General features: G+C 33.9%; 1 protein-coding gene across 1 annotated transcript; it reads left to right on the top strand.

Annotated features, from left to right (window-relative positions):
- The first annotated feature begins 3,676 nt into the window (after positions 1-3,676).
- Positions 3,677-6,171, top strand: LOC142642596 (protein LATERAL BRANCHING OXIDOREDUCTASE 1-like). Its single transcript, XM_075816992.1, has 3 exons — positions 3,677-4,360; positions 5,011-5,338; positions 5,747-6,171. Exons 1-3 carry the CDS (start codon positions 3,891-3,893, stop codon positions 6,005-6,007), a joined length of 1,059 nt encoding a protein of 352 aa, XP_075673107.1. The 5' UTR covers positions 3,677-3,890; the 3' UTR covers positions 6,008-6,171.
- Positions 6,172-12,314: the final 6,143 nt, after the last annotated feature.

The raw sequence follows: 12,314 nt of genomic DNA, 5'->3' as shown, positions 1-12,314 counted from the left end.
AGATATCCTATCAATTATAGGTTGTTGCGTGGGTTCTAGTTACCTCAACTAATAAAGTCTATAATGGTTGAATAAGAGATCTAAGATTCAATCTCCGTCTACATTAAAAACCGATTGGTGTCTTGGTCACCTAACAATATTTATTTTGTAAGATTAAGTTTTCACATTTTTTAAAATAAATTATTAAGATGATAAGTAGTTGTTAGAAGTTAGAACAATATCATTTTTATAAAGGTCCTTAACAACGCTTTTTCTACATCTATCATAGCAAATTTGCCAAAACTTTTTTTTTAGCTCAATTGACACCAATTTTGATATTTCTAACTAAAAAGACGTTATAACCGAGACGACGTGCAATTTTGATATTTCTAAACAAAATCTTCTAATTTTGAATTATAGATTTGGGCAACTAGTAAGGCCAATGAACTGGGCTACTGGGCTAGCCCACCGGGTGCCCGTGGGCATAAAACCTAGCCCACGACTTGACTCATAGCGCTAGTGGGCTACCCATGGCTCTCAATAACAATGGGTCGGGTCGTCCATTAGCCTAGTGGGCCATCGGACTTTTGGGTCAAGCCTTGGGCCATGAGCTATTTGGTGACCCTTAATTTGGCATATCCAATATTGGCCCAAAAAAGAGAGAGAGAAGCATTCTTACCTCAATTGGGCTAAATTGGAACGCATTTGATGACTATGTATGGTGACTATCAAGCAAAGGACCTTATTAACTGAATAACTGCAATAATGGACTAAGCAACGTCAAGACCCAAACCAATGACTGGCGTATTCCTAAGGATCTATCACCAAGCAAACCAATTTGATAGAGTTTTTATTTATTTATTTATTATTTTTATAAACAATTCAATAGAGTTATTCAGCCCCCAAAAAATGAAATTTAATAGGAGTATTTTTTTTAGCCTACCAATTTAATGGATTTGATCACTAAAAATTATGAATTTTCTATCATGAAATTTAGACAAATAAATATTAATATAATGAAATGTAACTATGATAAATTTTATAACTTTGTTTTGGTCCATATATAAAAATATATGATGAAATTTATACAGAACGTTGCTCCCCTGTCATCCCAATACCCACAAAGCCCATCAAGATAATGCCACGGGTGCAGGGCTCAAAACTAGTTGGACCTTAAATCCTAAAGTACCAAGCATGAATCCATACTCTATTAGGCCACGAACATGATCCGGGTAACCCTCGTCACCCCACCAAAAGCTGGGAAGCACTACAAAGCCAGTTACAACATGAGCCGCGAAGATGAATGTCCTACTTGGTCAGGGAATGCAATTTTTCGAGGAGATGAGTCCCAGTGAGCTTGGAGAAGCCTAGGGAGTACCGTTGCCGAGCAATCCATCCAGCGGTGGAACTAGTTCCAATGCCACTCTCACCACCTCACACTCCTAACTAAACACCCACTGAAGGGTAATAGCATTGGACCTCTCCGCCCATTTACTATGAAAACAATCATAACCTCTCCACTCCCTTGGGCTATAAATAAGAGATGGGGATTTAAGAGAAGGGGTTGGCAATTTGAGAGCAAATATTGACAAAAGAGGGTAGTTGTTCTGGAAAAAAGAGGGAGAATAATTTTGAGAGGACTGAGAACAAGTGTATTTGGGGGCCGAGCTTAGGACCACCCATTGTAGAAAATCCAAAAGCCCACAAAATAAATAGATTGTGAGCCAATAGAAGTTGGGCTTGTCAACTCCTTTTTGGGTGCGCACAGAACTATTACTATAAAATAAGTTAATTTTGTGGCTGGGCTAAGACTCTATATAATATAAATAAATCAAATAAAATAAAACTGATTATATAATATAATATACTATGGAACGCAAAGAAACCTTGTAGACATATGTTGTGTAATTTTGTCATGCCCCTTGGAAGAGAACTTTCACTGAAAAGGGAATATCTCACTGACATTTTGGAACTTACGCATTATTTTTTAAGCTTATTTTAATTTATATTTGGATATACTTAAGTAATACAAACTTTTACTTATTCCTAGCTACACCCTAAGTAATGCTACCAAATTTGTTTGGAACAGAGAAGGATGCTAACTTGAATAATTGATATGATATCACAGTTATCACTAAAATAATGCAATAATGGAGTTATCAAATTATTAGTTATTTTATTGTTCGGCAAGGTCATCGGTGGTAGGTCGGGAATGGGCAGAATCTTGACAATTGAAACGATAAATGGTTTCCCCAATCTACATTTAAGCTTACGGCCAATCCTTTTGGAGTTCCATACGGTGCCAAAGTGTCTCTCCTCATCGATCCTCACACACGAGCATGGCGGACAGATATGGTATGCCAATATCCTCGGCATCTCATTGAGCATTCGGTTGCCTCAAGATAGACTGATTTGGGCTTACACTTCTAAGGGGAAATTCTCGGTGAAGAGTGCATAGCAGTGAATAGTACTGGGAGTTCGGAAGAGTCGTCAACCAACCAACATCATACACAATTTTGGAAGAAACTATGGCAGCTCCATATACCAAATGAGGCCAAGTCCTTTGCATGGTGAGCATGCAAAAACATCATTCCAACTAAAGCTAATCTTTGTTAGAGGAAGGTTATTGATGACCCAATCTATGAGGCATGCGGTGATGAAGAGGAAAATGGTGTACACGTGTTTTGGGACTGTAGTGTTGCTTGTGAAACATGGAGAATCACAGGCATTCCATTTGAAGCGCAGGGACTCTTCTTCCCCGAATTCACAGACTTCCTTTGGTATTTGGTGTATGTCCAGAATTTTGGGGATGAGGTGTTGGAGCTTATTGTCATGGTAGTGTGGTATTTGTGGTTTAGCCGGAATCAGGTTAGGTAAGGAAAGGAGAGATTGCAAGGTTCAGCTATAGTACAGAAGGCTAGGTACTTGTTGGATGAGTTTCACACAGCTAACCTTGCATTGCCTCGGGTTTCAGTTTTAGGGGATACTCGATGGATACCTTCAGCTCAGCCTTGGTATAAGCTCAATGTTAGTGGAGCCACGTTTGGAGCAACACGATCCTCTGGAGTTGGAACTGTGATTAGAGATGACGCGGGCTGTGTTTTGGCAGCTTTAAGCAAAAATACGTTGTCCACTGGGACCGTTGGACTTTGAAGTAAAAGCAATGAAAGAGTAACTTTTGCTTGGGATATGGGCTTCCATGACATTGTGTTTGAGTGTGACTCGATGGTTGTCTTCGATTCTATAAATGGGTATTGTGAGTCGCTAGCTACTATTGGCAATATTATTGACGGGATTAGGCACAAGCTCAAGGATTTTCGGCAAGTCTTGGTATCTAATGTGAGAAGATAGGGCAATCGATGTGCACATCTCTTAGTTCAACATGCTAAGAGTGTCGTTAATTTTGTCAATTTTGTAACTTGAATAGAGAAAAAAATCTTACTTTTATTGAGTCAACTTTGATTCCAGATATAATATTTTTATTTCCTTCTTAATAATAGTTACGCATTTCTTATCCAAAAAAAAAAAACCGTTTTTCTCAAAAAATTATAATTTAATTGTCAATTGATCCCCAAATGTTAAATAATGCTTAATACATTTTCATAGGCTCTTTTTGGCCATGTTCCCTAAGATTTCACGTCTATCGAATAAAGAACCTATTATCAAATTCCACTTTCATAAATAGATTTTAAAATAATCATTGATGTCTTGTATTTTTGTCACTGCATTCGGGTCTACGCACGCTCGGTTTGTCACCTAGTCACAACATTTGCATCTGTAATGAAGAGAACCGTCTCTTCGAAATCGAACTAACAAAATCATGTCCAAGTTCAATGTACATCAAACTCAATCTCTCTCTCTAAGAACAAAGGAAAACCATCCCTTTGCACAAACAAAAATCACCAATTACCATGGGAGAGGTTGATCCAGCTTTCATCCTAGAACCTGAACACAGGCCAAGAATCTCCTACATCGAAGGCAAAGGTGTCCCACTAATCGATCTTTCTCCAATACTCTCCTCCAACAATGTTTCCGCCATTGAATTTGAAGGCCTTGTTAAAGAGGTAGGCGATGCATGCAAGGAGTGGGGGTTCTTCCAGGTGACCAATCATGGGGTGCCTTTGGAGAAGCGAGAGAAGATTGATGATGCATCGAGGAAGTTCTTTGCGCAGAGTCTGGAGGAGAAGAGGAAGGTGAGGAGGAATGAAAAGGAGGTGTTTGGTTACCATGACACAGAGCACACCAAGAATGTTAGGGACTGGAAGGAAGTGTTTGATTTTGCTATACAGGAACCCACTATACTCCCTGCCTCGCTTGACCCTGATGACAAGGAAGTCACTGAATGTAATAATCAGTGTCCTGAGTACCCGCCTGAATTAAGGTAAGGTTTTTAACAATAATTAATGGAAATCTTTTTTTAAATTCACAATGAAATTTGACTGATTACTAATAGTTATTATGGATAATTTACAACCTTAATTCTAGCCAATATCAATTAGATGGCAAAATTATAAAGCTCATTTCGGTTGGATGTTTGAAATTGTTGGGCAACTAAGAACTTTCCTCTCTTTTCTTCGCCTTTTTTTTTTTTTTTTAATTTTAATTATTAAATTATATTGGTGCGGTTTGTCCATGAATGAGAAACCATGTAGAAGAGGAGAACCAAGAGATGTATATGCTACATGTTTTAATATTATAGGACTATTGTGTCCTAATTAAATTGATTTTCAAAAAAATAAAAATAAAGACTTATAAATCACAGCACACTTAATGGTTGTGGAAGATAATGTTGCAGGAGCTGTTGATTGGTGACCACTGAGTCACTGACCACCAGAGAATGGATGGTACATTTTAATAACTAGTCATCTAAGGTTAAGTTGTTAGTAACATATGAATGTCTTCATAACTGTTATTTGGGAGGACCCTCTGTTAATTGATTTAGAATTGAGATTAATATATCAAGAATTATGATCTAGTTTGAAGCCCAATTCAATCTACTTGATCTGATGGGTTCCTCTGACCACTGACCAGGGAGACATGCCAAGATTATGGCCAAGAGATGTTAAAACTATCTTACAAGTTATTGGAACTTATTGCTCTATCCCTAGGCTTGCCAGCAGATGGGTTCTATGGCTTCTTCAAAGATCAGACCAGCTACATTAGACTAAATCACTATCCACCTTGCCCTACCCCTGAGTTAGCACTTGGTGTCGGTCAGCATAAGGATGGTGCTGTCTTAACCATCCTTGCTCAAGATGATGTTGGAGGATTGGAAGTGAAGCGGAAAACAGATGGAGAGTGGGTTCGGGTCAAACCCACCCCAGATGCGTATATCATCAATATTGGTGATACTATGCAGGTAACATTTTCAAATGTTAACTCTGCTAAGTACAAATCATTCATATTTTTGTTGATAGCCAAACTTGCTTTCAATTACCAATTAGTAGAGGTAAAACTGACTGAGAAACCCAAGAAAGCAGCATTTATGAGCAAAGTCAATATATATTTTGAAAATCTGGAAGTCCAAGTCTATAACATTTTCATAGTAAAAAAGTATGCAGAGTTTGACATAAATAAGTTGTTTACAATATCCATATTATCTTTAATCATTAAAAAAAGAAAATACAATACCAAAATCCAAGTATATAAGTAATGTTAGTATAATTACTAGTCCAATTTAAATTAATACTATGCCTATATTGGAATTGGTACGAACCAGGAGGCCTTTGTCATTGGCCAGTTTCACTCAAAATGGAAATACTTTCAGGTTTGGAGCAATGACAGGTATGAGAGTGTGGAGCACAGGGTGACGGTGAACTCAGAGAGGGAAAGGTTCTCTCTTCCATTTTTCTTACACACAGCGCACTACACCATGGTCAAGCCCTTAGAGGAGCTGATAAATGAGCAAAACCCTGCAAAATATAGGGCATTCAATTGGGGCAAGTTTATAGCCAATAGAAAGTGCAGTAATTTCCAAAAACTTAATGTTGAAAATCTCCAAATTTATCATTTCAAGATATCAGAATAAGCTTGTTGAATGTACTACTATCTTTAGGCAAGAAATAATATTAAGCTTGTTGTAAATACCATGATCTGTATGGAGACTATGGAAGCATGATGTGTTTCAATGTCTTGGAGATGAGCAATACTATAAATAACAATAATGGAGTATGCTTCGATGTATTGCAAAAACCATTTGACGTGATAATATACAAAGTACAATAGGAGGAAACAGGAAACTGAAGTCATTGCTTGATGCTTGGATAAATCCAAAGTTGTCATATCAGGGTATTCAATTGTTTCGCACAAAACTTTCACTTTTACTTTGTTGGGGAGAGATGATTTCTATGAGATTTTACTCCTCTATATATAATATAATATTATATATATATATATATATATATATATATATATATATATATATTAGATAGGTTCAAGTTACACCTGGTGAAACTCTTTAGAGTGACACCTTTTTTAAACCATTGGATTTAAGTAGATCCAACGGTTGAAAATGACTAGAATTATTACCAATATTCTGATTAAAATCTAATTAATTACCCTCATTTATTACCTTCTAAACCTATCTCTAAACCCAAAAAAAGTTTGACTTATGACTCTCTCTCATTTACATTTCTCTCTTTGCGTTTCTCCCTCTCTCTCTCTCTCGTCTAATTGTTGTCTAAAAAGGATTCTGCTAGAGTGGTATGAGCGGCTTGAGTTTATCATTTTTGTTGATGATTGGAGAGAAATAATATTATAATCATACTGTACTCATAATAGGTTGGTTGTTGGTACAAAAATTCAACCAAGGGACCCAATGAATCAGAAGTTCCAATGAACAGAAATAAAGGTGACCTTGCCACTCTTTTTATATATGCAAGTGCAAGACCAATTGACAGTCCCCATATTGCCTTATGATTGAACTGTTTTGCTGATCATTGAATTACAGGCATTATGCCAATGAATTCACGGCACAGCGGTCTGTGACATGCCTCTATTTATCTCTTTACTTATACCATTTTGATAATGTATTTTGGTTATTAGGAATCAAGTAAATAGATAAAGGTAGGATAGATTATTAGTTTAGGCTTTAAATCAAATTATTGGGGTGAAATATGGCCAGAGCACACTAGATGATTTTGGCCAATACAATCAAGAAATTATGAGATTAGGAGGATGGCACTTGGCAGTGACTGCTTAGGTCTTGATGCGTACAGTGGACCATACAATTCTAGAGAAATGCCAAAGCTTAAGGATGAATATTCAAGTTCTGAATCAAAAACTTGATCCTTTAATGCACGTAGTAGTGAGCAACGATAAGGCAGCACAAGAGAAGGCAGTGCTCGCCGGTTTTAACTACATGTGATTCCAAATGGTTTTCTACTGCACATTATTTGACCCATATAGGGCACTAGAAAAGGTAATATTTGCAACAGAGGCCTTTGTTTGATTTAATCTGACTTAACTAATGTGTAAAGCTTTTTTTTTTTTTGTTTCCACCCCCCCCCCCCCCCTTTTTTCCTTTTCTGGTGAATCTTGGTATATCCCTAAGTCCCTCAAAGTGGCAGAGAGAGAGAGAGAGAGAGAGAGAGAAGCATAAATAGGAGAGAGAGTCAGAAGTCAAACATTTTTTGGGTTTAGAGATAGGTTTAGAAGGTACTAAATGAGAGTATTTAATTAGATTCTAATCTAAATATTTGTAATAATTATATTTTTTTTAACCGTTGGATCTACTTAAATCCAATGGTTTAAAAAATGTGTAACTCTTTAAAGTTACATCAGGTGTAACTTGAACCTCTCTCTCTCTCTCTCTCTCTCTCTCTCTCTCTCTCTCTCTCTCTCTCTCTCTCTCTATATATATATATATATATATATATTCAGAGACTGGTTCGCCGACTTCAATCACTGACATGTCATTTTTTTTATTTTTTTTTGGGTGGAAAGCAATTGCCATCACACCAATCTTAGATTATTTTTGCTCAATAATCTAATTTGAAATATTTAGCCAAATAGAACTATTTTAAACTTATATAAAAAAGTAGCCTTTTTAAATCTAGAGTCGAGTTTCATGCCAAATATGTTGATAAATCGATAATATTACTAGATTAGATTACTAAATCCGTTAACCTCAAGTTCTTAAAATTGGCTTCTAACATGCTGGCCTAACTTTATAAACGCTCATACACAGCAATTTGTACATGAATCAAGCATGATGACTAGTCACAATTCAAGATTGTGACATTGCTAAAATCATGCGGTTTACAAGGCTCTTAACCTTTTTTTTTTTTTTTGAATGGTCAAATACAATACTGTATAAATTAGATTTAATAGATGTGAGTGTAACCCTTTTCCGTTGCAATGTTTTTTCCAACAAAATTCATGAGCTTTAAATTTTAATATACCATTGAGATATAGGCACAAATTGGCATGTTAACCATCAGGTTTTAGCTATTGTGCAATGTCGAGTCCCAAAGATGGGCTCTTATTAAAGCTAGAGCTGGCCCAAATTTTTTTACGATGATTAAAAAAACAAATGTTCAAGGCTTATGGTTTTACTACAATCTCAATGGTGAAAATGGGCAAATGCCCATTTCATGCAAAAAAAAATAGGCAAATGCCTCATTTTCCAAACTAATTAGGAAAATGCCCATCTTTTGAAATTCGATTTTCTCAAAATCGAGTTTCAAAAAAAAAAAAAAAAAAAAAATCCTGAAGCCTTATGTGGCGTTTTAAGGAGCCTATAGTGACATTTTAAGCAGCTATAGCGGCGTTTTGTAACTCGAGTTCCATGAACTTGAGTTCCATGCAAATTTTTTTTTTTTTTTTACTTATAACTCGAGTTCATGGAGCTCGAGTTTCAAAACTCCACTATAGGCTCCTTAAAACGCCACTATAGGGCTTAACTCGATTTTGAGAAAATCGAGTTTCAAAATTAGTTTGGGAAAGGGGGTATAATGTTGTTCCTTCATATATTATTTATATATGGGCCTGAAACAAAGTTATAAAATTTGATCTATGATAGTCATGTTTCATCATATTAATATTTACCTATTTATACTTCATGATAGGAAATTCATAGCTTTTAGTGATCAACTCTATTATTGTTATTTTTTGAGAAAAAACCATACTCATTGGAAGTGATCAACTCTATTAAATTTGCCAAGCTAAAAAAAAAAAAAAAATCTATTAAATTACCTTTTTGGGGGTGATGAATAAGTCTATTGAATTGTGGCGAAATATGGCCAAAGTTGTATACAACTATGTGGTTCTAGCATTTTTTGTTCTTATTGACCATGTTCCGTCATTTTTTCAACTTGGGAATGGTGTCTTTAATTACATTAATTATTTTTTATTTTATGAAAAGTTGTGTGCTTCTATTTGCTCAATTGGTAAGATTTCACATCATCAAACAAAGAACCTATTATCGAATTCCACTTTTGTAAATAAAATTCAAAATAATCATTGATGTCTTAAATGAATTATAATAAATAAATAAATTTAAAAATAATCATTGTCACTTTTCTTTTCTTTTTTGGTAGAATCATTGTCACTTTTCAAGTTATAAGGTTTGATTTGTTACACTTACACCCCTAAACTATTGGGTTTAAAATATAATTTTCTCTAATATATATGAAACAACTTATGTGGATTGTGTTTGATACAAAGCGGAATAGAAATCCGCTTGCCTTAGTAAATTTTCTCAACCCTTTACCTCTATTTATAAACAAGAAATACAAAAATGAAACTGTAAACTCTTTCTTTATCTTGTATAGGCTTAAAAGGTCTTAAGCGCAGCATTTATTGTTGCTAAACTTCTGTTGTGTTACCTTATTGCCATGCCATTGGCCATGTAATTATTATTTTTTTCATTTAGTTTTTATTTCTTTTTTAATAAAAAAATATAAATAGATTATTGACTTTATACATTCATCTTGAACGGTTTTAACATTACATGTAATTTTGCCTTTACATATTCATCTACTTTAAATTAGAATTTATTTTTTACTTCTACTTAAAAAAAAAAAATTGATTCTTGACTTTACACATTCATCTTGGGTGGTTTTAACATTATTTATAATTTTGCTTTTATATATTCATCTACTTTAATTTAGATATTTATAACTAAATAATGAAAGTTTTGTAACTAAAAAACCAAAACAAAAAACAATGTTTATACGTATCTATACTATATATAATAATGGAAGTTTTGTAATAACTTTTATAAAGCTCTTTATGCACAACATCTTTAGCATCTTTTTTCCTTTTTTTTTTTTTTTTGCAATTCTTACTTTGTTCAATTTTCATCTTCTTCAACCATTGTCCTATTAGTTCAATCTTTCATCTCCTCCAATAAATTTTATTTTTTTAAGCATTTGTTTCTCTTTAGATTTTTTGATTTTTTTTTCCTTTATATCTTCTTAAATTCTACAATTTCACTTTGTTCAATCTTTCATCTACTTCCACCCTCCTCTTCCATCTTAATTTTCATATAAATTTCTTCTTATTTCATTTCCACCTTATTTCCCTATTCCTTCCAAGTTGTCCACAATAAAAAGGTCAATACTCTCTCTGTCTCCAATTTTGTGTTCTCTTGTGTTAGATTTTTTATTTTATTGTTTCAACCACTTTTTTTTCTAGATAATTTGCAAGCTAGCATAATTTTGGGAGAGAATATTATTAGTTAGCAAGGTTTTGAAACTATTTAGGAAACTAACATCTCAAGTCTTTGAAGCTCAAGTTTGGTGACAAAATCGAGCCTCAAAGACTCGAGTTCTAGTGCTGAGGTGGAGTAATTTATCCATGTGGAACTCGAGTTTCTCAAACTCAAGTTCTATAGAAGCATTTGAAGAACGAAGATGAAGATGGAGACGATCTGAAGAACTGAAGAACCAGTAGGAAGAAGAAGAACGATTTGGAAAACGCAGATCCGAAGGCACAATCAGGAAAATGCAGATCCGAAGACACGATCTGGAAAACAAGATCTAGAAAATGCGGAGGAAGAATATGCAGAAGCAAATGAGGAAGAAGAAGTAGAGGAGGAACTCGAGTATTATAAACTAGAGTTCTACGTGGATAATTTTTTTTTGCCAACTCAGGAAGTTGAGCATTTAAGACTTGAGTTCTATTATAAAACTCAAATCTTAAAAACTTGAGATGCTATTTTTCCATATTGTTTTGTAAGCACCACCACTAACGAAGTTATTAAAAATTTAAGTCCAAATGGAAAAAAATTTCTTTTTTTTTTTTCTACTAATGGTTTTTTTTTTTGTTGTTATTATTAACTTAATTGTCACATCATCTTTGTTTATCTTTTTGGTAAATTTATATCGACTTTTATGCATATTATGTAGTTTGGTATTTTAATTTCCAATTTCAAGTTCTTTTTCTTTATTGTATTGATTTTATTTGGGTTAATAATTAGTTGTTTTGCAAGTTAGAATTTGATTTTTTATAGTGATCAATTTAGATGCTAAACTATGTGACTTTACTAATTTTTGTTTATTTTTTAATCCTTTGGGGTGGACAAAGTAATCTTAATAGTTGTGTTAAGAGTACTCTATAATGTCATTTATTAAGAGAAAATTAAAAGTTAATCGTCAAACAAAAATAAGCAGATGAGTGACATATTTTTGTTTTAATGAGGTTATCCTAAAAAAATTACCACGCATAACACGCGAGTTCACAGTTAGATATATTAAAAAGGTGATTTTACAAAGGACTTCATTATAATTTTTAAATTCTTTTTTTTAAATTTCATGTGAGACTTTCACTCACCATGTATACCTAACAAACTTAATCACTAATTCTTTTTTTCTTTTTCTTTTTTTGAGAAGATAATCACTAATTCAATAGTATAGAAGTTTATTATTATTATTATTATTATATAGAAATGTCCTTGTTGGTAAAGCATGCAAAAATGGAGTACTATATATCCTTAAAGGAAAATGTTTCTCTTCAAACTCTTCTATATCTTTATATTGGATGTGAATTTAGAAAATTTAACCGTTGGATTACATATTCTTATTATATCCTGCAAGCAAAACTACAAGAAGTTTAAATAACATCTAATTTGACGTTTGTTCATAGTTATATATCTTTGAATATTATTTTTTTCGATGTGATGCTCTAATATTGACTGCCAAAACTTCCCGCACAGAACAGAACTCAGATATGCAAGCACAAACGTCACACCCTTAGAAAAAATAGCAAGTATACAAAAGCTTAACTCATTCCTCGTACCTATCCAAATATCCCCTCATACAACAAAACAACTCAGCCATATGCAAGCACAAACGTCACACCCTTAGAAAAACAGAAAAAACAGTAACTATAAA

This window comes from Castanea sativa, chromosome 7, assembly GCF_040712315.1.
Source record: "Castanea sativa cultivar Marrone di Chiusa Pesio chromosome 7, ASM4071231v1".
NCBI classification, from domain to species: domain Eukaryota; kingdom Viridiplantae; phylum Streptophyta; class Magnoliopsida; order Fagales; family Fagaceae; genus Castanea; species Castanea sativa.
This window is presented reverse-complemented; position numbering and strand designations above follow the sequence as displayed.